At 45.2% G+C, this 26,792-nt stretch overlaps 1 protein-coding gene across 2 annotated transcripts; it reads right to left on the bottom strand.

Annotated features, from left to right (window-relative positions):
- Positions 1 to 51: 51 nt before the first annotated feature.
- mtmr3 (myotubularin related protein 3) lies at positions 52 to 26,650 on the bottom strand. 2 transcript variants are annotated; one of them, XM_076731158.1, is made up of 21 exons: positions 26,465 to 26,642; positions 24,149 to 24,224; positions 22,809 to 22,864; positions 21,363 to 21,452; positions 20,405 to 20,521; positions 17,492 to 17,574; positions 16,738 to 16,904; positions 16,533 to 16,629; positions 16,124 to 16,237; positions 15,202 to 15,392; positions 14,676 to 14,807; positions 14,400 to 14,511; positions 12,257 to 12,452; positions 11,790 to 11,975; positions 11,376 to 11,546; positions 10,541 to 10,686; positions 8,538 to 10,059; positions 8,329 to 8,439; positions 8,075 to 8,163; positions 6,674 to 6,700; positions 705 to 4,969 (listed from the first exon to the last, which is right to left on the bottom strand). In XM_076731158.1, exons 3-21 carry the CDS (start codon positions 22,809 to 22,811, stop codon positions 4,798 to 4,800), a joined length of 3,726 nt encoding a protein of 1,241 aa, XP_076587273.1. In that variant the 5' UTR covers positions 22,812 to 22,864; positions 24,149 to 24,224; positions 26,465 to 26,642; the 3' UTR covers positions 705 to 4,797. The 2 variants fall into 2 exon arrangements, with proteins under 2 accessions (XP_076587274.1, XP_076587273.1); XM_076731159.1 differs by lacking the exon at positions 6,674 to 6,700 and having other exon boundaries at positions 52 to 4,969; positions 26,465 to 26,650.
- Between the last annotated feature and the right edge of the window lie 142 nt (positions 26,651 to 26,792).

The following is a 26,792-nucleotide window of genomic DNA, read 5'->3' on the forward strand; positions in this document are numbered from 1 at the left end:
TGTGTGTTTTCAGTGAGAGTAGGTTTCAGGTCCTGCTAGCAGACAACACAGTAGGTTTATCTAGTTTATTTTTCCTTAAATTCTACAACAATGTAATGCTCTTTAAAGTAAATCCAACAAAACAAAATATTCAGACTGAACAAGGAGCACTTGTTGTTACAGGAAATTGCTATGTACAGCTACACACTCCTCTGACAGACATGAGAAGGTTCAAAGTGCTTATCAAACAGGAGGGAAAAGAGAGGAAAATCAAACAAAAGCACGAGTGATCCCTTTGTGAGAGACCCGTAATAAAACTGCTTGGCACCAGTCTCCACCAAAAGAGACACGCACGCACACACACACACGCACGCACACACAAGCACGCACACCAGTGCTCAGTACATTCACGCGTACACACTCACGTCATGTGATTACTGGGCCGCTGCAGTGATGCCTCTGATAGAGCAGGTCAGCGTGAGTGAAGAGAAATACAACATATGCAGACCAAGAGAGCGTCTTGGGAGGAAAAACAAAAAGCACAGCAAGGGATCATCCTGGCAACGTGTGTGTGAGTGTGTGTGTGTGTTAACTGATGACCTGTTCACCACGTTACCCAACCCTCCCACACACATACGGCCACCAACCATAACGCTCGTTACAATACTGGAAAGCACAGCACACTCTGCTTTATTTTGATGCTCTCTGTGGCAGTGTCTACTTGATGTCATGTGCAAAAAATAGCCTTTTTTTTTTTCTTTTAAGACAATTCACATTCATGGATTGTTGAACAAGCTTGGTGCCCCACATGCCTGTGACGGTGGTGAAGATACAGAGTGAGGATTCGTGCGGCTGGCCGTCAGCGTGTCTGAGAGCAAAGTGAAAGACCTGTGACCTCACACGGGCTGATCCAGGGACAGCAATGAAGTCCTGTTTTTCAGAGATCATGAATTATAAAGTGTTGGCAAACATTTTCAATCAACATTTAGGACACAGACGCATCGTTTTGGGAGGAGTGTGAAGCCTTGGTATAAATCACGTTGACAGGACTGATCTGGACTACAGGCCAGCTTCACATCAGCATTATGAGCTGAACGGTCTGTGATGTGAAGTCAATATTCGGGCCGATCAGTATTCCAGTTCACCTCAGTCTGCAGATGAGAACGGCTGAATCACAGCGAGGCTGAAAGGGTCAAGCTAAAATTCCAATTTGCTGCACATCTGCTGCAGAAGTACAGTCTGAAATCAACTCAGAGAGGCTGCACTCATGTTGCCATGGCAGCAGTCGGTCAAGTGTTTTTGTAAATATTCAGTTGACAGAAATGTCTCCTCTGTGAGGGGCCGACCAACTCCTGCTTTTCTATTCTGTTTGAAAGAACGGAGGTTCAGCACGTTCACCACTTCCACAGGAGGCCAGTGAGACGAACAAGCGCTTCACGCCTGTTATTGTTCTGACCGCCTTAAACACTTCACTCAGTCTGCTCATTCTACCACCACACTGAAATCCACCAGGATGTCAGGAACACGCTCAGCGACGCAGCTCCATCACGCTGCCAATCACACACTTCTATTTCTGCATCTCCACTGACGGCCGAAATGTCGTCATGGCGTGTGGCGAGCCACAGCGACCATCTGGGACGCTGCTGAGCGAAGCACACGTGGGCTCTCCGCCGACACGACGAGCTGAATGATGAGGAATAAGAAGCCTGGCAGTCTCAACGGTAAGATCGCGGCTCAAACAGGTCTGCGTCGGTGTGCTGTGCCTTTAACGCTCCAGCTGATCCAAAGGAAAACCACAGATTTTCAGTAACTACAAAGGCCGTTCTCCACGATGTCACTCAGCAACTACAAGCTCAGTGTGAATGTGTGTGTGCATGAGCGAGTGTGTGTACAAAGTAGAGGTAGTGTTTATAGATGGGGTTGAATGGAGTAATGTGTGTGTGTGTGTGACTGAGGGGGGGCTTTGATTTGGGGTTCAGGCTGCTTGTTTTGGACCACTGTTCTCTCAGTGCATAGACGTCTCATTGGCTACAGACACGCTCCTTTTTCTTTTTGACATGTAGTTGTCAGAGGTCACACGGTGCTACACAACACCTCCGACCGCCCCCCCACCCCCAAGCCCCACCTGGAAATGTTTCCATCCACAAATCCTTCTGTGATTGGCTGACGAGCGTCACCGTAGCCACAGACCAGAAGCATCTTTCGCGTCCTGTCTCGCCAACACTGATTATCTTGTGGCAAATGAATTGTCTGGATTTTCAACAGCAATTCAACCAAACCTTAATAAATTAAATCAAAGTAATGATCGCATTTAAAAGGGAAACCACTGCAGCATCAAAACAGGACACCCTGCTTCTCTATTTAAAAAAAACAACAACACCTGTCGTCTTCAACAGGTGGCAAAATATACGATTTTTTTCTGCAATTAATAACAAAAGAAAACAAATTTAAAAAAGAAAACTTTTTGGTGACTAATTAAAGTGAGCCACTATTCAAGGATTCTATACAGTTTTCTTAAATGCTATATAGGTATCTGAATATATTATTTTATTCATTTATTTTTACAAAAAGTAAATGTGTGTGTGTGTGTGTGTGCGTGTGTGTGTGTGTGTGTGTGTCAGTGTGTGTGTGAAGGAGGTCATTGAATGGGTGCTAGGCAGAGCGGGCGTCTCCGTGAAGCTTCTCTGACATGTGTCACGTATGGAGTTACAGACTTTTGAAAATGCCAAGAGCCCTTTCTGTTGCTGCTGTCATGTTTGAGCCAATCAAAGCGGAGATCGCGAATGAGGTCATGGTCGACTCCCGCCTCGAATAAAACAAACAAAAACAAGATGAAACGGTGAAAAGTTTAAAGGTGTCAAATTCACAACTTCCCTTGTGATTTCCACCGAAGCACTGAAACGTGAGCGAGAGGTCCAGCTCCCAGTGCCTGCTGGGTAAAAACAATAAAAAGGGGGATGTTGTGAGCGAAGGGCGTGAAGGTATGGCTAACAGGAGAGATGACACAGTCAGTCCGTCTCGGGCACAGAGAACGTGCAGCTTGTCTGATGTGAACTGACAGCGCCACAACACATTAGTGTGCAGTCCCAGCAGACGGCGCAGCGATAACAGTCCATCAGAGAAGAAGAGCTGAGGGGCCGTCAGCTGTTAAAGGGCCACATGTTCCAAAGCTGGTTCTACACATCGCTAACTAGTCCTGCTGCCAGACTCACAGGGGTGACAATGACTCACCCTCCTCGCTGTGGTCAGGCAAAGTATTCAGATGAAGTGAGGAGGAAAAAAAAGTCAATATCCCAACAGCATGTTTGACTTTAGAGATCCTTCAGCACTGAAACATCCTCTGTCTGCTCTCTGGGCTCAATCTCAACACGTTAAACACAAACTGATGCTGACTCAGCGGCCTGCCAAAACTCATTCTTTTTCTATTTTGTATATACACGTCAATTAGCTGTATGTGCTGTGTGTACAGATATACACACACACACACACACACACAAAGTTGTGCCAATCTGTGTGAGACGTTGATAAACCTCATCCAAACAAAAGCAGGAGAACGCTGAGCTGAGATTCAGTCCAGAGTCTGTTAAAGGGACAGTTCACCCAAGCTCCAAAACTGTGGCTCATCCAGAGTAAACCATCGGCTCGCTCATCACAGGGAGGGCTGCTCAGCCCGGAGAACATGTAAACATGACATCACTATGGCCGAGTTGCATTATGGGAAATGGAGGATCCAAGCTTGACCCATAATAGGGATTAAAAGTCAGGACATTCTGATCATTCTTGTTTTAATCTGTCTTTGTAAAGTCACTACATCACTGGAGCACCGCTTGCATTTTTTAGTGCAATGAGCAACAAAGAGTCAAATCAGAGAAAGTTATATTATCATTTCGATCAAAAGTGCCAAGCAGTCTCTGACTCCAGCTGGTTTTCTTTGTCATAAACTATTAAACTTTGTACCTTCTGTCTCTGAGCCATAACGGCCAAATGTCAGCATTTTCTGACAATTTACAGGAAAAGTTATGACTTGATTAATTGATAAAATCATTTGCAGACATCTTGAAAAGGAAAATAACAGCGTTGGGGCGGCAGCAGCAATCTCAGATGAGCTGTCAAAACCTGTGCCAATAAAGTTCTTTTTGTTTAGACGCAGCTGTAGGGAAGTGAGGAAAGATGTTTTGATGTAATTTGGGTGAACTGACCATTTAAGCTTTTCCCTGAACATTTGTGAGCATCCGCTCTCCAGACATTTCTAAAGCTGAGGGACAGTCTGTTGATGGCGAGGAGATTTTCCACATGGCTCCTGATCTTACACCCTCCAGAGAAAAGCAGTTGTCCAAGCCGGGAGCCGATGGTGCGCAGAAGCCTGATGTGAAGCGTGGATAAGCGGGGGAAATGATTCAATGGACCAAAGTCCTCCAGGAGACTTCAGCAACACAGTGAGACGACCTTCTCTGCCTGCCTGGTCCAAGGCACCAGGATGTCCATTCTCACTCCTCTGGCCTCGGAGTCCCGTCACTGCCACAAACCCTCCGTGTGGCGAATGTGTGATTCCCTCTCACACACACGCACACGCACACACACCACCCACCCCTGTGCAAACCCACCGTTCAGAGTGCTCGGCATCACGCCAACACGTCATTCAGCTCCTCTGCCACGTCATCCTCTGTATATACACCCTAAACTCCAGCTCTGCAGCACACACACACATTAAGTACACGGGACATTCTGTGTAGCTCCTGTGCTCTTCTTCAGCAGAGCAGCTGTGTCAGCGGCCGGCGGCTACAGCCCCGCTCCCCTCCTGTCCCGCTCCTCTGACTCTCAGTTGGAGCTGGCTGTGATGGGTTTCTCCAGCTCCAGGTCCAGGGGAGCCGGGCTGAGCTGGAGGCTGCTGTAGCAGGTCTTACAGACGCGGCTGGGCTCGAACAGCTGCTGGCTTGGCACTGGGATCTTCTGGTCGCAGCAGCTGGCGCAGAACACGTTACCGCAGTTCCTGCAGGGAGACACAGACGGGTCACTGCTGGACCCTCGCACAGAGCCTCTTTACACCTACTTTGCATACAATTCAACCCCATTACATCTGCAGCAGGGCCCTGTTCTTCATGCATGGAAAGCTACGTACGTTAGCTTGACTGTCCATTTGATAAAAGCATGGATTTCTAATTTATTCAAGCCCAGTTTAAGGTTTACCTACAGTTGCTGTCAAGCTCAAACCTGCACATGCGCAGACTCACCGGTGGTTATCTGGTTGATTTTTTAAGACTTTTCAAAATAAACCTCACTTGTTTTCGCACACAGAAATGACTCTTGTCCTCACAGGTGCCTACAGAAAAGTGTTCATTTAATTTAAATCTGAATTATATGAACATTTAAGCAATCATCAAGACCTGTTCATGTATTATCAGAATCAAGATTGACACCTACACATGCTAAAATTAGTTCTAAAAAGAAATGTTTGTCTAAAAATGAAGAACAAATCGAAGTACAGAGCAAAAGAAAATGCATCCAACTTGAGGTTTTCAATGGAATCAGAGACAGAAGAGGTGACAGAGAGATGACATTCTGATGGGATCTGTCATTTTAACACTGAAGTGGATGATGAACTCTAAATAAACTACAGTGTGTGTTCATGGTCATGAGGGAACATGTCACCCGGCGCAGCAGTGAGGCTCACAAATCAAACCTCTGACAGCGTTTGAAGAACCAAGTTAGCTGGATGAGACTTAATGGGCTCATTTTAGCTGACTGACATCACGTTAGCCTGGATCAGTTAAGACACATTGGAGGAACAGGATGCTGACGTGGAAATGAGTTCCAGAAAATGATTTTGTTGTTGTTGCTCTGTCGCTCTGTGCCTGTGATGCATGGTCAAACAGGTGGAAAGAAGTTATGGGAGCTCGGAGTTCTGACCAAACCTCATTCATCCTGTTTTCAGCTCAACTCTGCTGTGATGTTGCACTACATGCCGGGTTAGAAAAGGTGCTCTATCACTCAGTGGTGCTAACTTGATTATTCAGTCTATTAAAAACACATTATCACCACGAGACAGGAGGGCAGGTCACACTGGAGGTTTCAGATACCCATGCTCAGATTCAGATGTAAGGCCATGCTCACACACTTAAACACACAGTGATCCCTTCTACCTGCCTGTGCTGCACACTGAGCACAAATTATTACAAAAAAAAATCTAATTCACTCTGATTCTCCAGCCTTTTGCACCACCAGGTGGGACTGAATGGTCTCCAGTAGGCTACCATGCTGTGCTGCTGGGAGGTGAGATGCAGGGGGCCAGTTTGTGGCAGCATGCTGGGAGTGTGTGGTGGGGGCGGGGGGGAGGGCAGGGTGCTGATATGGAGCTATGGCAGGAGGAGGGTAGAGGTTGAGGAAGACCATGTTTTCAGCCCTCGACCAATCCAAACTCTCCCACTCTTCCACGGCCAATTAAAAACTGCTGGATGGAAACACACTGGCTCTGCAGGACGCACATTCAAGTCAATACATCTCCAAAGAGAAGAGAGATTTCCCTGAGAGTTGGCTGACAACTAGAACAGAGTGAAGGAAAACCAGATGCAGCAGGTGAGGAAGGGAAGGAGCGAGGGAAGGGGGGGGATTAGGAAGGAGGAAGGTGCAGCGATGCCAGGTTAGAAAAGTGGAAGATGGAGGGTGGAAGGGGGGGGACAGGGGAGCCGGATCTCACCAGACCTCCTGGACAGGCTCCCTGCCACTGTAGAGGAGAGGGGCAGACAATGGATAAGAACTGCCTTAACAGTGGAGAACACTTAACACACTAAAACACACTTCCTGCTGAAGATGTGTGTTACAAAGAGAGAAAATGTATGCCAGTGAAACAGCTACACTGCTACACTGGTCATTCTACACTTATGTGTTTTAAAGGCTGAAATAACTACAGATTACCTTTTACAAATCTGTCTCAAGTATGGACCACACTGGATGAGCAACTGGACATCCAAACTGAATCTTACTCAGATCTCTAACTAAGTGGCTAACTTGATCCAACCCACCACAAAGAAAAGGAAGTAAAGAGCAGACAACAGTGATATGAGAAAATGAGAAAACCAGACACACCACCAACTGAGAGAATGAGGCAGAAAACATGAATGCACCACATTAATCTCGTCCTGCACCCTTCAAATAATCAGACCACACCCTGATATGTCCAAGTAGACTTTGAATGGACACCACTGCTCAATCAGTCTATTACCATATCAACAAGGCATGTTTTGGATTGAAGGAGCATTCCACTTGTTTTCTCCAACTTCCTTGTCAAGGGGAGCTGCTGCAGCTCGTGAAAACAGTTGGATAATCTGAGCGGCTCTGAGGGAGCTTTCTGAACTCTGAGAAAGCAACCATGATGACATCATCACCATTATGATGTCATCAGGATTATCTCGGCTTGAGCTAGAGACTTCGAATTTGTAACTGAAAGCCTGTGCTACAAACTGCAGGCGTGGAGTTTCAAAGCCATGGGAGTGTACCAGGCACGGAGGGTGTAATTACACAGATGGGACCATGGTGCATCATGGGAAATGTAGGAATTACCATTTGGACCCATACTTTGGCTTAAAAGTCAGGATATCTCTACTCCTGCTGCATCGATCTGGATCATGTTTTAAAGTTTGCCTCTCCAATGTCCATATATAATCATAAACATTCTAAATATATTAAGGACACATTAAAATTAGATCATATTACCCATATTTACTGGTGGTCAGATGCATCTGTTCACATGTGTAGTACAGACCATGCTGAACAATATGCATATCAATAAGAATGAGCAGCTCCCTGCTGATTTTGAGCTCTGGTCTGCAGAAAAACAAGTGATTTATGTGGCGAGGAAATGAAATTCCATCAGAGACGGTCTCTCAAGATGAATTCCAGTCTCATTAAGATGCAGAGTGTTAGCTGAAAGCTGCCTCAGCTTAATCTAGACACAGTCTGAATGTATCTGGATACAAGAAACTTGGTCTGAACAGAAGAGGAGCGAGCTTAAACAGAGGAAACAGACAGGAGTGGTTGATGACAGGGATAGTGACTGAAGGTTTGAGCTTCTGCAGCATGACAACCCTTCAGTGCTTACCTGCAGTGATGCCTCCTGGTGGCGAGCCAAAACCTGCTCTCACAGCCGTAACACTGGGCTGCCAAATGGTCTGGGTACCAGCGAGTCACCTGTAATGTACAGACTGATCTCAGCTCACCAACCATCAACCATCAACGACTGCCATTTCTGAAGAGATCTGAAGTCTTGTTATGTAAGTTACAAACAAATACAGCCATTGCTGTTTTGTTCCTTCCCTCCAGACAACACATCTTTAGTTAAGCCTGGTTGCTCACCTCAGTGTCCTGCTTGTCCACCTGCTCCCAGCTGGCCTCAGAGAAGAGCTCCGTGCTGCAGCGCGACAAACAGTTGGGGTCCAGGTTGTACTCAGAGTCTGTCATTGAGGTCTGCACAGAGGAAGACACAGACAATCAGAAGGAACATCCAGGTGGTAAACAGATCAGCTGGTCAGTTATTTTCATGGTCAACCGTGTAAGCATCTTACCACTTCGTCTCCCATGTCTCCGTTGATTCTGTGGGAGCCGACGTGATGCTGATTCTCGAGGCGGCTCCACAGCTCTTGCACCTGTTTCTTCAGAGTCTCCACCTCCATCTGGTGTCCTGCCTCAATCTGCCTCAGCCTCTGCTGGATGGCATCTGTGTGCAGCGTCAGCCCGTCATCGTCCAGATGGCTGCGGGAAGGCTGCTCTGGGCTGATGGCGGCCCGGCTTAGCAGGGCGTGGCACCAGCGGTGCTGGGAGCAGCTGCCCCGCGGATGGAGGATCAGGGAGTTGCAACTCGCTAGGGACACCTGTCGACTCAGAGGGGCCTTCTCCCCGTTCCCTTTGGCCCAGTGAGGTCCTCCACAGGGCTCCCCCTCAGAGCTGTCACCGTTACAAAGCCCGTCCCTGCTGAGGTCAGCACTCACAGACTGAAAGGCACTGACAGAGGGTCGCTTACTGCCCCCATTTAAAGTTCTGATACAGACATGCTCGCCTGTCTCCGGTCCTTTCTCTTTCCTGGAGCAGGGCAGTTGGCTCCTGCTATCACTGCAGGGCTGACGACTCAGACAAACAGGCGGCTGTGCTGGTAGCTCCAACCTGCTGCAGGCCTCTTCAGTTAAAGTCTCTGTGGAGCTTTCCATCAGGGAGGCCCTCTTATCCAATTGCTCCCCCGGCTCTGAGACACCATGGTCAGACTCAGAGTTAGGGCACGTCTCCTCATCCACACCTGGCTCTTCAGGTGACCTGTCCACAAAGCCATTTGTTATAGTTCTATGGGCCGCAGGCTGCTCTGGCTCACCTGAGTCAGACTCACTGGGTCCATGTGCAACCTCCTCTTGTACAGAAGAGTTTTCTACATCCTGCTTCACCAGATCCTCTGGTGTCTGAGTCACCTCAGCTGCCTGCTGATCCTCCTCCTCTGGGGGAGACTCACCATCCTCCTCAGCCTCCATTACACCATTTTCTGGATGGTGACCATTAGCAAATGCTTCTCTCTGGATCTCAGTGCCATTGACCTTGGCACACTGATCATCTTCCTCAACTCTCGCTTCGTTCTCCACCTCTATGTCAACAGTGTTTATGACATGTGTGACGGCAGCACTTCCCTCTCTCTGAACATCTGCTCCCGCCTCCTCTTTAGTGGCTTCCTGAAGGATGTTCTCCATCTGGCCCTCGGCCACACCCACCGCCACAGAGAGCTCTGCCTCCTCTGCTTCCTCTCCTGCTTCTGCTGGGCTCACGGGGGCCCCCTGCCCGAGCTCAGTATGTGAGCCCCGGGGCTGCGGGCTGTCATCCAGCTCAGAGTCCATTCCGTCAGGATAAGGCCCCACTCCGTTAGGCCGCACCTCCTGATCCTGGTTCCCCCCTCCCTCAGGCCCCACTGCCATGTTGAGCTCCAGAGAGCGCCGGTGGTCCTGCCATTTCTCATTGAGGCTCGGGTCACTGGAGCGGCGGTTAGGAGCCAGTGAGCTTCCCAGCTCACATGCACTGGGCAAGTTGTCGAAGGACCGAGTCTTCGTACGTCTGAAGAGGAAACAAGATTAATTACAGCCGGGAAACCGCATTTCATTACATAACAATGGCACAGTGTGTTTGACACCCTATGATTCAATCTGTAGCTGCACACATAATCTTTACAAAATGTTTAGTTAACAAAATAATCATATGTCAGGCTCATCAAAACAAGAATAATGCAGCACAAACATAATGAAAGAGCACTATTCAGACTTGGCCCCTTTAAATCACAACCAGCTGTCAGAAACATGTCAACATTAAAATGAAACAAACTTCCTGTTGCTCTTTCTTGACGGTATGACTGTCATGAGACACGAGATAAGCAGAGCAGAAAACAGAATCTGTGACTGTAAGAGCCCCGGAAAAGCAAAGTATGTAAGCAGTGGAGTTGAAAAGCCGGGCCCCCCTGGCTGTGGGAGTCCTCAACACGTGTTTATCTTACATGAGGGAGGAAGAGAGGGGGGGTCGGGTGCCAGCGCGCCAGGCTCACCTGGCCAGGGGCGTGTCCTCAGGGTTGCCACCAGGCACAGGGTAGGGGGCACAAGAGTCATCGGAGGGGGTGGTGGGAGAGGAGCTGGGCAGGTAGACCGCTGTCCACAGCATCAGGTTGCGTACGTGACACACTGGATGGAGAACCTGCAACAACAGCTGCAAACTTAACTCAGAAGAAATAGCGAAAAATGACAAATAACAGAAGAAAATGATCTGCAGACAAATCCTTACAGTCTGAAACACATGGAAAACAAGGCACTTTATAATGTGACAATTTGAGTACAATTTGACAAGAATCAGAATCTGAATGCAAATGAGTTCTGAGAAAATGATGTTCCCCTCATGGTGAGTGGACAATATTTACAGCCATGACACCCACACACACACACAGAAATTCAAACACAAAAACAACGGTAACCACAAAAATGTAATTCTCAGAAGGGTGGCAAAAAGACTCTTAAATCAACTTGAGACCATAATAACTAGCAATGAATCTAAAGAGACAGTGTGAAATAAACAGCTCTGGGGCTCAACTTTCCCGTAATGCATTTGAAAACTTTGCAGCCTAAACTTTTAGGATTTGGAAACCAGGCCAAGAGAGGCTAGACTCTACGCTTTCCAGATTAATTCCAACAACTTCAACTGCTTTTTTATCCTTTGTCTTGCTTGCTATCAGGTTTACTGTTTGTGAAGACCTTTTTAAACATGCTTGAGAAAATATTTTGTCAGCTTAATTATTTAACAGTTTCATCAGATTGAAGAAATCTAGAACTAGCAGTGCTCCACTTCCTAAAGGACTAAAACAGGAGCACAGGGGTAGACAGTGAACGTACGGTCTCGGAGTGTGAGGAGTACAGCATGTTCCTCAGCGTGCGGTTGGCTGGTCTCAGCAGCGACCACACAGAGCAGGTCCTCTCCTGGACGTGGCGGTCTTCCCTCTCCTTGCCACTGTTACACAAGAAGGTGCCGAACAGACAGGAGTAGGTGTGCTGCACCAGTTTCACCTGCATACACACACACACAAACTGACATGTAGAGGCTTGTATACACACACCACAGGTATGATAATAAGGAAAGATGACAGGAGATCTCAAGCAACCCAGACTGTAACTGCATATGGGTGGCTCACAATCGGACACTCAATCAGAGGCATGCCATTTCCACTTCTGTGCTTAGAAACATTCTGAGGCATTTAATCTCAGGATCTGAGCAGAATCAGGACTTTGCAATAGCTGACTTCAACGCACCAAGAAGGCCTCGTTAAACTCAAAGGAGCATGGGAACTGCCTCTGCAACTGGTGAACACAGTCCAGCCACTGCAGGAAGACAGGGCAGCGCTCGTTCAGGTCCTCAGAGTTTTCTCCATGGCCGCAGCGGTCAGCAAACTTATGGCCAAAGTCCAGCCACTCAGTCTCCACCAAAACCTGGAAGCCCTGCACGAACACGTCACAAGATCTTAGATTCAATTACTATGGTGTGATACTTTCAGAACAATCACACTGACAGTTAGATAAAAAAAGATAAAAACAAATGTCAAAATACAGTGTAAATTTTTCTGCTATCAAATTGGACTAGTTGTACTGGCAACATCAGTTACTACATGACATCAATGTTAGGAGAGTTTTCATGGGAATATGGCCCAAAAAGAAACCATGGTAATGACTAGTGGGCCACACTCCGGGATGTCACTAAAAGAAGCAGTCTTCATCTGTACCTCAATAGTGCGGTAGTAAGGGTCCAGCAGCAGCTTGGACAAAGCAACGATCTGAGGTGTGCGGTCCCAGCCATCAGAGCAGTGCACCAGGACCGGCCTGTGGTCTCGGTCCACAGCGTTGACCACGAGCAGTGCTGCCTTCAGCATCAGGGACAGATGCTGCAGCCACTTGGTGCTCTCCAGTGCAGAAAGCCAGCTGCAGACACACAGACAGCAACAGAGCAAACACATCAGAGGACCTCATATGCCCCAGACACACACGGTTTATAAGGACAAGTACATTGCATGGAACACTGCCACATATCAAGGCATTTATAGCCTCAGTTAGTTTGCACTCTGTCAACACCGTCTTTATGACTTTGCATGGCTAAGAGCACAATCAGGAACAGTAAATCTCTCATTCCACTTTCTAAATTTGTTTCATCTCAAAAATATTCAAAAATGGTCAACAGATTAACAACTGATATATTTAATTGTCCAGTATCGCTTAACTTAAACTTGTATTAACATAAAGCATGTCTAAGCACATTAATTGCTTTTAAACCTGCAATAACTGATTTTTGGGGGTTTTTTTGGCAGCAGTGGAAACAAGTTGTGAGCACAACATATGGTGAATTTGTTTGAAAACAGCTGGTAATTTACACATCCAGCAGTTATGGAGCAACACTATCATTCATTTGGAGACATGTTTTAAGCCTTCTGATGAAAATAGGTCCAATATTAACTTTGTCTTTTAACTCTTTTTGGTCTCCCATCAACTCCTGAGGGAAGTATGTTGCTTTTCAGCTGCTAAATGCTCCACAATGTTCACCAGCTAGTCAGCTAAACATTGAGCTGAAGCTCACTATACAGTGACTAAAATCAAAGGGAGATTCAGATGAAAATTCTCTGTAGATTGATCACTGTGTGTGATCTCTGTCACATTATTTGATCTGATGTCATTTCATACACTGTTATTATAAAAATAGCGATTATAGCCGCTTCAAGCAAACAAGCTCTGACAAACCCACTGTGCACTACCTGCTCGCAACCAAACAGCAGACACCAAACGTTAGCAGCGAGCTGGTGAACATAGTGGACTATTTAGCAGCTAATTAGCTGGAGATATTTCCTTCAGGAGTTGGGGCAGATCGAAAAAGATCCCAATGCAGAGCAAATATTAGACTTGCATTTGTCAGCTGCCCAGAGGCATGATTCAATGTATGCAACACTGTGTCTCTCCATCTGCTGGATATAAAAGTAGAAAACTGTTAACATGCTGACAAAAACAACTTCACACACCAGTGATATGGTGGCAGCTGTGTTGTTTGGATGTTTTTCTGCCCCTATTGGCCACTAACATATGAACACAGCTTTAAAATCCCTGTGTTTGGTAAAGTTCAGCAAATGACTTTGCTCTTTTGGATAATGGCTACATAATAAATCAAAATATTACATGACCAGTGGGAGACATACATAGACCTTGACCAACTGAAGTCAATTACAAGTAAATGTTTCACTTGTCTTATCTGGGGTATTTCTGAAAGCACTGTGTTGTTTGTCTATAAACCTGGAGAGTCTGTGGCAGAGAGTAGCCTTTGACCACTCTTTGACCTTTGAAGTTAAGTGCATCAGCAATTGTGTTTTGTAAACTGATCTAAATTAGGTCAAGCTTTTGACAAATCCCAGACATAATGAGAAATTGGTACAACCTGCAGTTTGTTTTTTGCATAAACACCAGTCTGCGCAAAAGACTAAGTAATATTCAAATTAAGAATCCCAGAGTGCGGCCCTATCAAAAATGCTGAGCTAGGATCCAGAGTGAGCAGGATTTTTCAGTCAGCTTTTGTTTTCTGATTTGATCTTCTAACCACTTTCAACAACGTTCTCTCAAGCCAGCATGATTCAATTACACATCATTGTGACGTCGAGTCCGGGAGTGCAGATGGAAAGAGATCCTCTGCTTGGGGTTGGGCCAGGCTTTCTAAATCAGGCACAGATGTATAGCCAAGACCAAAACACAGCTGTGATTACTAGTTACCTACAGTTCCTACCACTACAAAGATTCAGAGCTTTCATTAACTAGTTTAAGCCGGCACAGCTCCAGACTTATGACCAGGAGAAATCAGAGGCACTGCTGGAGGTATAAAAAAAAAAAACCTACTTGGCTGGATCAGGCATCTGGGTGCAGAGGAAACGCAGAGACTGGAAGCTCTTGCGGATGGAGTGGATGTTGGCCATGCCCATAAAGACTACCTCACAGTTGGGATAGTACTCTGAAACAGGAGAAAAACAGTGTTTAAAAAAAATGAGAAAACAAAAAGTGGTTTTAATTTTAGCCTGCAGAACAATCACATTTGCAGTTAACTGAGCTCCTGAATCCACAGCTCACACTGACCTAATTCGGCCTGGAACCAAGGACTGAGCTGAAAAGACCTACCTGGGCATTCGCAGCCTCCCCCCTTGGCCCTATTAGCTACAGCAGCAGCATAGGACCTGGCATCCAGGATCAGTAACTTGTGGGGCTGGATGGCCAATGTCTCCACCTCTGAGCTGTTGGTCATGGAGGATTCTGACACAAAGAACAGCAATATCTTCTCTTAGTACAATTCAGGTTGTATCAAACTAGAACTGTGGGGTAACACAATCGAAAATTCCAAATAAACTATTAAGCTGAAAATATGTTTCATCCAGGCACGTCCATCAGAATCTGTTTGACATAAGAAGTAAATGTGATCTCTGTGTGTTAGTTTGAACCAGCTGCTTCAGACAGGCCCTAACAGGTCAAACTGCACAGCAGCGTCTGCTTTTCATGCAGACAGTGAGACCTCAGTGTGGAAATATCTGTCTGTGTGTTGTGGTAGGTGTGTGCTCAGCTGGAAGCCTGTGTTTGTGTGTGGGTGTCTACAGTATGTCAGTGAGTGAGTGAGAGGGTGGAGTGAGGCTGACCGAGTAAGAGCTCTCACCAAAGTCAGTATCAGGCAGGTCAGAGCCGTTGGTGTAGCTGCCGTTGGAAAGGTGTGTGCGGGAGCTGCTGTCCACGGCGCAGGCCTTGGCGATGGACTGAACCAAGTGCTCGTCATCGGCGTTCCTCCAGCCCCACCAGCTGACCTCTGGCTGCCCGCAGCGGGCGATCACAGCCCCCGTGGTTTGGTGCCTATGTGAGGGGGTGGCCAGGGCAACCAGGAAGAAGTTAGCCAGAACACAACATACAACAGACATCTGAGACAGCATTGACCAGCCATCTATTAGATTAATCCCGAGAATATGTTATATTTTTGACTTTTTGTCTAATTAAAATGCCAATCACAGTTTCCTGAAGCCCAAGATGACAATGAAATTGCACAATTTGTCAGCCCATCAGTCTAAAACACAAAAGCAGTGGCAGCAGTAGTTGTTTTGAACCACTGGCTTCAGTCATTTCACAGTCACAGAAGCAAATTTTTGTCTCATATTTATTTCAGGTGCTGTGACACACAAAACAGGCTTTCAAAGCTGCCATTTCTGGTTGGGGTAGTTTTTCTAAAACAAGCATCAAGAGCTCCCAAGCAATGTTCTTTAAACATAAAAATCACTGAAGCCATAATGCAGTGTATGTCATTGGTTAAGTCAGTGGTCTTGGCCTTGTTGACAAACTCTGAATAGAGGCAAATAGAGAAATACAGCCTGGAGAGAGCTAGTCATCAGTAATTAGCCATATGTTGTGGTTTTCCATGCCAAAGTAAACTCTGTCCACAGTGGCGCTGATATAAAGCCATAAAGATATTATCTGAAGATGGTTTCCTTCCTTTCAGAAACAAAAAGGCAGATGGGCACATAAGAAAATTTTTCATTTGCGTTGCAGTCATAAACATGTTTGACCTTCTGCCTTGAAACTAGCACACCAACCTATAAACCACAGCAGGAAACCTCTTCCAGGAGCGGAAGGCCGCCACATTTTCCAGCTCCTTGTCAGTGATCCAGGCTGGCACCAGGAGCTGCTGAGGATAGCTGGGGCAAAGCCTGGCAGAGCAGAGGGGCAGAGAGAGCAATGGTTTAACAAGCTGGGAGAGAGAACCGAAGGGCTGTGATGGCTCAACAAAGGTCTCTGTCTACAGACACCTAATCCTGGGCTGGGCTGTTATCTGCCCAGGGCGCAGCACCAGTGGAGTACAATAACACAACCACCCACTGTCTAACACACACACACACTGACTTGTGCAGCACACCAATGAAAGCAAAGGACGGATCTCTCTTCCAGCTGGGAGTGACGGAAGTCAACACAGCGGCAACTATCCTGAATGAAATCTGCTATTACCTGAACTTGCTGTTGATGTCAGATATCCTCCAGGCATTTTGAGTGTCAAAGCCCATCCTCTCCACCTCGTTCTTGAACCAGGAGGTCACGTGTTCGCCTACAGACAGAGCAGAGATGTCCGATAAGACCGGAGAGAGGAGAGGAGAGGAGAGGACAGGAGGTTCTGCTGGGGTTACGTGAGGACATGTGAGAGGCGGCAGGGTACCTGGTCTGCACAGCTCGCCATGCTGCTCCTTCTCACCAGCGTACACATTCATGCACCAGGCATGGAAGGCGAAGGAGAAGAGGTCCTCCAGGCGAGATGGAGGGCGCACTACCGTGTTCAGGCGTTTCAACCATTCCTGACACTGCTCAAAAGTGGAAAACTGACACCTAGGGGACCAAACACAAAAGGCAATGTTTCACCTTCAACATGCTCCCACTTTCAATATAGATATTTACAATATGAATGTGGTCTTGTGAGCAGCTCTTAAAATGTCATTATTCACTTGATTGTTCCGATATTTATTTACTTATATTTTACTATCTCTATTTCCTGGGTCAAAAACTGTATTCTAGAAAGGTTTGGCAGTGACACAGCTCTCATTTGATGTGTGACTGACTAATTAGTGTCGACAGAAAGTTACATACCAGCTTCAGTGAACTGTTGAAAAGACACTTAATGGACTGTTACAGGTTAAACCTGTACGTGTGGTGGCTTTCTTCCACAGTGATTATTTCAAGTGACAAAGAAAAAGGACACATGCAGGATACAAAACAAACTGAGCTGGTAAGTTTAGTGCAGGAGGCGGTGCAGCAGCTCTATTGTATGGATTTTGAGAGGCTGAACAAAATACATTAAAAGCTTCTATGCATGGGTAAATGCATCTTCATTCTTTTGCACGATTCAAGTTTCCTATTCTTGTGACAAAGAGGAGGTATCAGTTGGAATGACTTTAGGTTGCAGGAGTGTATCATACCTGATGACTTTGCAGTCCTTACAGGTGACATGAAGCTGGAACATATCCCGACACTCAGCACACTCTATGAGCTGGAGAGGAACCTGTGAAGCAGAAGAAGGAGCATGATCCCTACGCTCTGTCAAACTTTGCATTAAACAACATATAGAGCATTTGGAAAATGTACCAATCAAACACATGCAGTCAGTACAAGAGGTGTGGTAGACTGCAACTGGCAATCCATTTAGCAAATTAGCTGTGGTCACAGTAAAACACTTTCATGCCAAGAACCAGCCACGTGCTGCAACATCACGTTTAGGTCAAATATTTAATTGCATAAACCAAACGATCATTCAGCCACATGGTGCTAAAAATATCCAAGTCACACAGATTACTTATCCAGGTGCATTTCCATTAATTTTTCACATCACATCTCCCTGAGCTCTATACATAATCTTCTTAACTTTGGGTATGGCAGCACAAAAACACTCAATACTAAATTGTGAAGAGCTTGTGTCTACATTTCCCTTTTGGCCCAGAGCTATATTCTTATCTTTTATAGGCAAATACTATCCAAAGTACAGAACTGTCATGTGCTTATGACTTAAGAGCATACTTTGAATACTGCAGGGAAATACCTATGCTGCTTTTCACTAAGCTCCATTAATTAGTAAAGAGCCACATTTCAGCAGCACAGTGGGCTTTCATTAAAGGTGTGGCTCAAGCTACTGTTCACACAGTCCAGAGCCCAGATCAGCAGCCAGTCACCAGCTGGTTGAGCTCCAAATTAGGGCTGAATGATATGATGATGGGGGGGGGGCGGACATCTTGAGATTATATTTGTTAGATATTTTTGAAGGCCAGCTGAGTCCGTTGTTTCTTTTCAGATAAGACAGCTTTTTTCTTCTGGCTTTAAGTCGTTTTTATCTTCCTCTGATGCCTTGAGCGTAAAATCATGTTTAAACTCACTTATAGTTTAATCTTGCTTTATTTGCACATCCATTCTGCACATATATGTCTTTATGGTTGTATGTGTACACCTGTATATACATGTCTATCTTTGTTAAGCCAAAACTGGTTTGCTTTAAGTGCTATATAAATGAATAAGCTTTTTTAGTGAGAATTTTTTCACTCAAAAAATATATATATAAAAAAGACAATGCAATTTTTGCTGGAGACTGCAACAAACAAGCGTGTCTTATATCTGCAAGATATGATTTGTCTGTCTCATCTATAATCATATGTCATGATGTCAATATGTCACTTCAATAATACTTCAATTAATTGTTCAACCCGACTACAACTAAAGCTTGAATGCTTTGTGTGGCTACATTATTCAACGTGTCTATCTTAATCCAACACTGAGTATTCAACAGGATGGACAAGCAGGATTCTACTCCTCTAGGCGGTGGCCGGTTAACAGACAGGCACACACAGATTATACACTCAAGTCAAGCACTCCATGCCGTGCAGCTCTGCTGGGTACTTACTGACACCTCACAACAACAACTCTATCCAAAGCAAAACAGAGAGAACAATAATAAAAGTGATGCATAGCGATTTGTAACTATTTTCTGCTCGTTTACAACTGCTAATGCAGCACATTCCGGATGTTCGAGCATCCTGCCGCCACAATTTAATTCTTGCCCTCTAATCTACATCCCTAATCTGGCCACCATCAAAATTCCTAGGCTGCTTGTTAACAGCCTCTCACTCTCTTGCAGCACCTCCCACCTGATTTGTGAGCTCTGACAACTCTGCCATGTGATGCAGACGCCTCATCAACCCATCCAAATATGTGTGAGGAGAACTTTGGCTCTGTCTGATGCGAGCACAGAGAGGCAGCATGTGAGCCAAGAACCAGAGGCTCACTGACATGTTTTAATAGCTTTCGAACAGCACAGACAAGACTTGTTGATAGGATAAATTCATGGTTGGTTTTTGGTCATTTTAATGGGATTTGTTGACAACAAGAAAAATCTAGAGCACCATCAGAAGTATCCTTTAAAAATGTGTGAATTGTGATTAAGAGAAGGAAGTGAAACATTCTCTATAGCACATGATCTATCATTGCGCAACTTTCCGGCTCTCACATATCAGCAGCACAGCAGTTTGGTGATATGAACATAGCACATCCTTTCCCTAAGGCATTCAGAATTACATTTCTTCATCAAATGATTATATTATTACTTGTGGCTTAAAAAACATTCATTGAATCACATGTAAATAGATTATGAGAAACTATACACTGAACAACACAGAATACAGTGTCTCAAAAAAGGTTATTTTTGTTCAGTACCACTAGCAACGCTAGAGCCCACAATGTAGAACACACAGTACCAATACATATATACACACACACACACACACACACACACACACACACACACACATATGTGTGGGGTGACTCTAGGTCACAATAAGCCAGTGCAGTAGCAGAAGCATACAAAACTCTGTTTAAAATAAGACACCATAGCGCAGTAAACATCTTTGCAGTAGCAAATGAGGAAGGGTTCGTTTTAGAAAGTAACAGACTTTGTTAACAAAGCTAGTCTATCTTAAAGTAGAGAGAGACAAAGAGAACGACAGAGAGAGAGAGAGACCAACTGTTATGCATCCCCTCTGGAACCACTGCAACCAAGGTAATGGCAAGTGAATAGAGAAAGCTGAGCAGACAGGCGAGTGTAGAAACAGAGGTGATGAAGAGTCACATGGCACTGCTGCCAGTGCAGATCAGCTCTGAATGGCCCGGTCACCACAGCGCTGGCACAATGGCCCCAACTCTGTCCATTCACAAAACATTAATACACATTTTCACACGACCTCCAGTCTAGGCAATGTAATTCATTCTGGAGTTATTTTAAGCTGTGTGAGACACATTCTCTAATCGTATGTGACCTCGAAGGCCATCAGTCACTTTTCAAAAACACTTACGTTGACAACGGACTCTTTGAACTTGATGTGCAGGCGGTAGTTGGACGTTGCGATGATGGCGTCCTCTGCTCTCCCCACATACTCTGTGAACTCTCCGTGCAGCTCAGGAAAGGGCACCTGGCAACAGCAGGAGATAAAACATTTCCAACACACTGCAGAGCCGCAGAGATCACCAGTGATAATGATATATGCAGAGTGCTGTGGTACGATCGACTGTTCCAGTAGATACAGTCATCATGACTATTTTGCAACTTGTATCAGTGTGTTGATTGCTTTCCTGCAGCATTCAGGCAAAATGTTCCACAGATAAATCTAAGGTCTTAAAGTGTAAACTGTACACCCTTTCTTCAGAACCACTTAGAACAAGAACAAGAACTTTGCCACCTTTCAAATCAGGATTGACCAGATCTGCCATTTTCAGTGGGCTGCAATCCATTAGCATTTGCAGTACTGTACAACACTGATGAAATGTTTGTATTTCAGGTTACACAACCACCACTTCCAAATGCCAGCAACCAGCTGACTGAAAGCATAAGGGCTCTATGAGGCAGCAAGGAGAAAACAAAGGGACCACATAAACAGTTTGAGTGACCAGTTGGCTAATGAATGAATGCTAACTTGAAGCTTCTCAAGTTAGCAGGTAAATCTGCAGGTAAGTCATCAAAGAATGTCTTCACTATGAAATCATTCGTCGTAAAGATTTTGCTGTTGTTTGTTGTATGTCTTGTCTTGTATGTCTCAGCATAAACAACATAACAAGATTGTTTCTACTTTCAGATCATAGGGTTTCAGATATCACTTGAGACTGGTCGAACTGAAAGCGATCTTAAGTCGCAAGCAGCTTAATGGTGGTTATGTAAGTGATTACAGAAACTCATCAACGTGTTGAGACATAATTGTGAGTTTAACTGGGTTTTTGACAGCAAGATATAAGCAGCAAGGGTAGCAGCTTCCTCACCTGCATGTTTTCCTCCTCTAGGACGGGGGACTTCTTGGGAAAGATCTGATTGGCCTGGATACACTCCAAGCTCTGCTGCCCCTCCTCCTCCTGCAGAGAAAAGGCCTGTTAACTCTTTACTGAACTGCTATCAACTTTAACAACCACAATCTTCTTTGGTTTTAATATGGCTTTTTAAATGTTGGTACAAGGAAAGCTGGCTGAGTATTTCCCTATTTATCACCCTGCTCCTGACACACACTCATGTACTGATGCACACATTCACGGCTTTGACCACTAAGCTGCTCTGCAGGAATTGTTTGGAGAGTTAAACGCCTCACTCAAGTTCATCATAGCAGTAGTTTTGTGGGGAAAAGGAGTCACTGCTGTCGTGACAGTGTTGATTTAAAACCAACTTGACAGTGCTGCATTTACGCTGCTTTGCATGGCTGTCTTCTCCTTGCCACCCCCACTGTAATGTGCAACCAAGGCTAATTTACTATAATCATCCCTTGTACAACAAGCCATAGTATCGCAGATGCCAGTAAGACACAGCACTCTAAAACTGGAAATAGACAGGGTAATTCATTTACACAAAAGAAAGGACAGTCTAAATCAAATTTTGGGTTTGGTTGGAAAAATCCAATTACAGTCATTTTTTGTTTAAAGCCCGTTTTCACCTCCAGTCTGTAGGCTTTCATAAGGGCCGATATTTGAGGTCACAGTAGTCTTATGCATGAACATATTTCACAGAGGATGCTTATCAGCGGGGAATGTGAGGCGTGGAAATACAAGCAGAGTCAGGGATTTTTTCCCAAGGGCAAACTGGTGGAAAAAAATGTCTGGCCTTGTGCTGACAGAGATCGACAGGAATCTATGGGCTGTGTTTGGTCAGGGTCAGAGTTTAGTCCTAACAGTGTGCAAAGAAAGATTAAGGTGGACGAGATGGCACATAACGGATGGTGATGGCACATCCTGTGGGCTGCTGGCTCAGCATGGGCCGAGCTGATACAAACGGTCACCATGGCTTGAGGAGCAGTGTGCTGAGGCCAGCCAGGGGGCAGCCAGCGAGCCAAAAGCACAACACGCACACATGCATGCACACACACACACACACACACGCGCACACGCGCGCACGCGCGCACGCGCACACACACACACACACACACACACACACACACACACACACACACACACACACACACACACACAATCCAGTGGTTACAGTTATGTCATGATGCAAAGACACAACACATTTCTGCAGTGAAAACTGAAACCTGCCCTGCTCTGGCAGTCGCCCTGGAGGACCTTTGACACTGCTGCAGCTGATGTAAGTGTCTGCTTCCTGATAAGCAGAGCTGATAAGGTTAAAATCAATGGAGAGTTTCCGATTCTGCAGACTGCACCCAGGACACTGGCCACACTGCAGCTACTGGCCAAAGCATGCCTGAACTGAAGGTACTTTACCATGGCCCCTGTGAAGGAGTGTGGGTCAACCAACGAGAACTCCGGCCTGGACCAGTCTGTACATGAAGAACAGAGATGGTTAATGAGTATTTCCGGAAGAAAGATGTTAATTATACTGTATATGGCGACTTTAAGACATTATCTTTGAAACACAAAATGAAAGCAGCCATCATCTTTGAACATGTGGTTTTCAAATTAAGATTCTCTGTTTTCTCCTCCTGCCAGAGTTGAACCATTGTGCAGCCAGCAGCACTAGGATCATTATTGCAAAATATGGAGCAACATTTATAGGAACAGAACTCATGATCCATACACTATATTGCCTGTTCTGACAGTCTCATCATCAGCACTAATTTTAGTTAAGTTAATGACATTATTAATGGCAGGTTTATCTCATAAAACAGGTGTTAATCGACAGTCCTGAGCAGTCTGCTTACTGAAAATGCATATGAAACTTAAACTTAATTACTACTTCTTACTAAGTTTACATCATTGTTCTCAGAGAAGGTTACTGCCCCACAGTGAGAAAAAACAATAAGTTTATCAGGGCACCCTGGTAGCTGAAGGGTTAAGGCACCACCCACAAACTGGAGTGTTCGTGGTTCAATTCTGGCAGGGGGCTGTTGTTGCATGACACAACCCATCTCCTCATTTCCTATCATCTGTCCACTGTCCACTCTTGTATTAAGGCATAAAATAACGCAAAACATACTTTAAAAATATACATGTTTACCATCTAATAAATATCATTCCAGTGTTGTTTTTTCAACAAATGCCTTACTACCTCGCCATAAAAGGCAAATTTTGAGTCTCATCTACCAGATCACTGCATCTCCTCTGGATGAAATGACTACCTGAAATGACAGACCAAACGAACGTTCTTTACTATATTAATCTGCAGTGTTTCTGTTGGATTTATTTAGACTGCACATGGACCAATTTTCAAAAAACTCCCAAGAAAAACATTGCAGGGAGTGGCTGAATTTTGAAGGCCAGTCAAACTGCTGCTTTATTGTACTGGTGATGTTGTACGCACGCATCAGGATGTGTAAATACTTTCTCAGGGAATGGGTCTAGGCAGTGAACTGATTGTTGCCCATGATCAAGCAGGAGATCGTGAGCCCCTGGTTGGGCAGTCAGACGTTCAATAGCAAATCAATTCAACATGAAATGGCACAACAAGGGGAGGCTTGGCAAGCAATAGCAGGACTTAGGCCTTCAGTAAAGCTTATATTCAGTTACATCAAATGTAGTGATGTTCTGACAACCGCATTTAAACTAAGAGCAGATGGCTAAAAACGTCACACAGAAGAGTTATGTGATATATATTTTAGACTTACCACAAACAATCAGTAACGGACGATGAGCAGTCCTGATGATCCTGTTTGGAAACTCTCACAAGTAAGACATGGAAATCTGTGGAATTGAAGGCAAATATGCACCTGAATAATGAGCAAATGCTTTTCCTAACAAACACGTCCATATTTTGCAAACAGCAGACTTTTTCACGGAAATGTACAAGCTACAGAAGCTCTTTTGATTCCCTTGCAAATATAGCTTTACTGGTGGTCACAGTGGCTTGAATGTGAGCTCAGAGATACCACTTAAACTCAGTTGTGGAACAAAAAAAAAAGCCAATTGGATGCACTAAGTCTACCATCTAGCCAGCATAGAGAAATGGTTCAGTCACTTGAACTGCTCATCTAATGTTCACCTTCAAAGAGAAAAAAAAAAAACAAAACAAGCACACTCAATTCGTACATGATATAAATATGGCAGGAGCTCAGTCCATGCAGACTTGACTTAGGAGAGTGGCTGGTTCAAGTCCAGCACAAAGTGTATCCTGGCCACTGCTGAGGTATAGCAAGGCACCAAACCATCACACTTGCATCACCTCTGTGTGTGTGTCTGTGTGTGTGTTAGTGTAATAATAAAGTACTTTCTTAAATCCCTGCCATCACATCTTAATACAAGCTAATGAAAGGTGTAAAAAAAAACATCATTAGTGGTTCAACCACTCCCCCAACAATGGTTGATCACCTGCCCAAATGGCTGGTCAAACACACATTTTTGGCAGAGCCAAACACTTCACAACACTTGGCTGGTGACTGGTGTTAATTTCCTGCCTAGTGCACAGCTATAAAAACGCCATTCACCATTTGTTAAGGCAATATTAAAATATTTTTATCAAGTGTATCCTTAAAGTAATATTGCCTGATAGGTCTTCAAAACAGGCAACCTGTTAGGGATCTCTCAGCATACAGGCCCACAAATAGTTGTAAAGGTCAGCTACTCTTGCAGAGACTGAAATGTGATCTGAGAAGGTCAGTGAATGAGAAGGACCTCAACACACCTTCTCAGGAACATCCACGGGTTAATAAAGTCAGACACAAGACAAAAATCCCACTGTACCAGCGGCAAAGAGGACCTCAGCACGGCTTGGTCGTCAAGAGTGGCATGAAGAGGCCAGAGGAGGTCATTACCTCACTGACTGAGCAGTCAAGCTTATACTGCTGGACTGGTGCTACCTGATAAAGCATATCTCACACACACACACACACACACACACACACACGGGCTCTGTTTACTGCAGCGGGCTCATGACTACGGCTCAGTCTGGGTCTGAGTTTAGAGTCACACAGGGAAGGCTAAGCCCCTTAGAGCCTTAACGTTACTGCTATCCCGTGACAGGCACCATGCATCATAGGCTACAACGCTATCAAGCAAACAGCCTCAACCTCCTACCTGGTAATACGCCAAGGAATATTGATTGTGACGATGAATTGCAATGACTGACACCAGTTAGTTGACTACGTTGACGGCCAAGTCGTTAATGTTACTAATAATATTGAACTTAGCAGCGACTAAAAAGGATTAACTCGTACAAAAGCATACGTGTCGGCTAACTTCGTGTGTGGAAAAACATTCATTTTGCTTTTAAGTTAACGTTCTGGTTTCCCCTCCCAAGTAAAACCGTTAACGAATGCTAATGTTAGCTAACATGTTAACATTGTTTCAAGTTAGCTAGCATTGGCCGAGGAAAAACGTAACGTTGGCAGTTCAAAATGAGCTACAGTCAACCAAAAGCCATGCACAAACATTTCTGAATCGTAACTTAATCTCAGTAAGTGCCAGCAAGCCAAGTGCTATGCAACATAACATTAACACGGAAAGTAGCTAATGTCAGTTACGCTAACAGGTTCGTCTCGTAGATAACTACCCATGTCAATAGACAGAAGTAACTAGCTAGCTAGCAGTAACACTATTGCCCATCTTCCTTCTCTTTGGGTTACGTTAGGCTAGATCTTCTGCAGGCAGCTAACGTCAGTAGTTATCTTAACTTGTCAAAATAACGCAACCGCAAAGTATTGCTGGCAAACTAACGCATACTCCAAAGTGGATATTTGGATTGTAAGCAGCCGACGTGAACATTTACGAGTAAACAGTGTGCTGTTTTATTGCAATTTCAAAGTACTTGGTGTTTGCCATTAGTAACTGTTACACAGACCAGCCAGTAAGCTGGCTAGCTAACATTAGCTGGTTGAGCTAGCGCAGCTCTCTGCAACTGTTTTTGTTGTTATGAGATGGAGGGCGGAACCCAAAACGGAGGCCTCTGTCAAAACACACCGAGGAGCGACCACAACCGGCGGACTCACCAGGGAAAGGAGTGATGAGAAGTTAGAAGTCAAAGATTCATCCGAAGGCCGTGCAATTACTGAGCAGCAAATACACCTTGAGCAAATAAACATTAGTCATATCCGAGCCGAGGCCAGCTTCACTGCGTCCCTTTCCAGCACCGAGCCGTCGTCGCCATCGTCGCGAATTCTCCAGCCCAACAACCTACGTGCGCACGTGACGTCATCGCGTCAGAGCGCCGCTCTGGTCGGGGGAGGGGCTCAGACGCACCATGCGGTACGACATGTAAACAGTGGACTGCCCGAATAACTTAATATAATGATATTATAATATAGAATTCAACCAGAC

Source organism: Chaetodon auriga, chromosome 5, assembly GCF_051107435.1.
Source record: "Chaetodon auriga isolate fChaAug3 chromosome 5, fChaAug3.hap1, whole genome shotgun sequence".
Taxonomy (NCBI): Eukaryota; Metazoa; Chordata; class Actinopteri; order Chaetodontiformes; family Chaetodontidae; genus Chaetodon; species Chaetodon auriga.

Bases quoted from the DNA above. Each gene is read 5' to 3' on its own strand.
- mtmr3 (XM_076731158.1), bottom strand. The intron at 16,238-16,532 runs GTAATAGCAGAT...CTGCTCTGCCAG, and splicing joins GACATCAACAGCAAGTTCAG to GCTTTGCCCCAGCTATCCTC. The intron at 12,453-14,399 runs GTAGGTTTTTTT...GTGTGTCTGCAG, and splicing joins CAGATGCCTGATCCAGCCAA to CTGGCTTTCTGCACTGGAGA.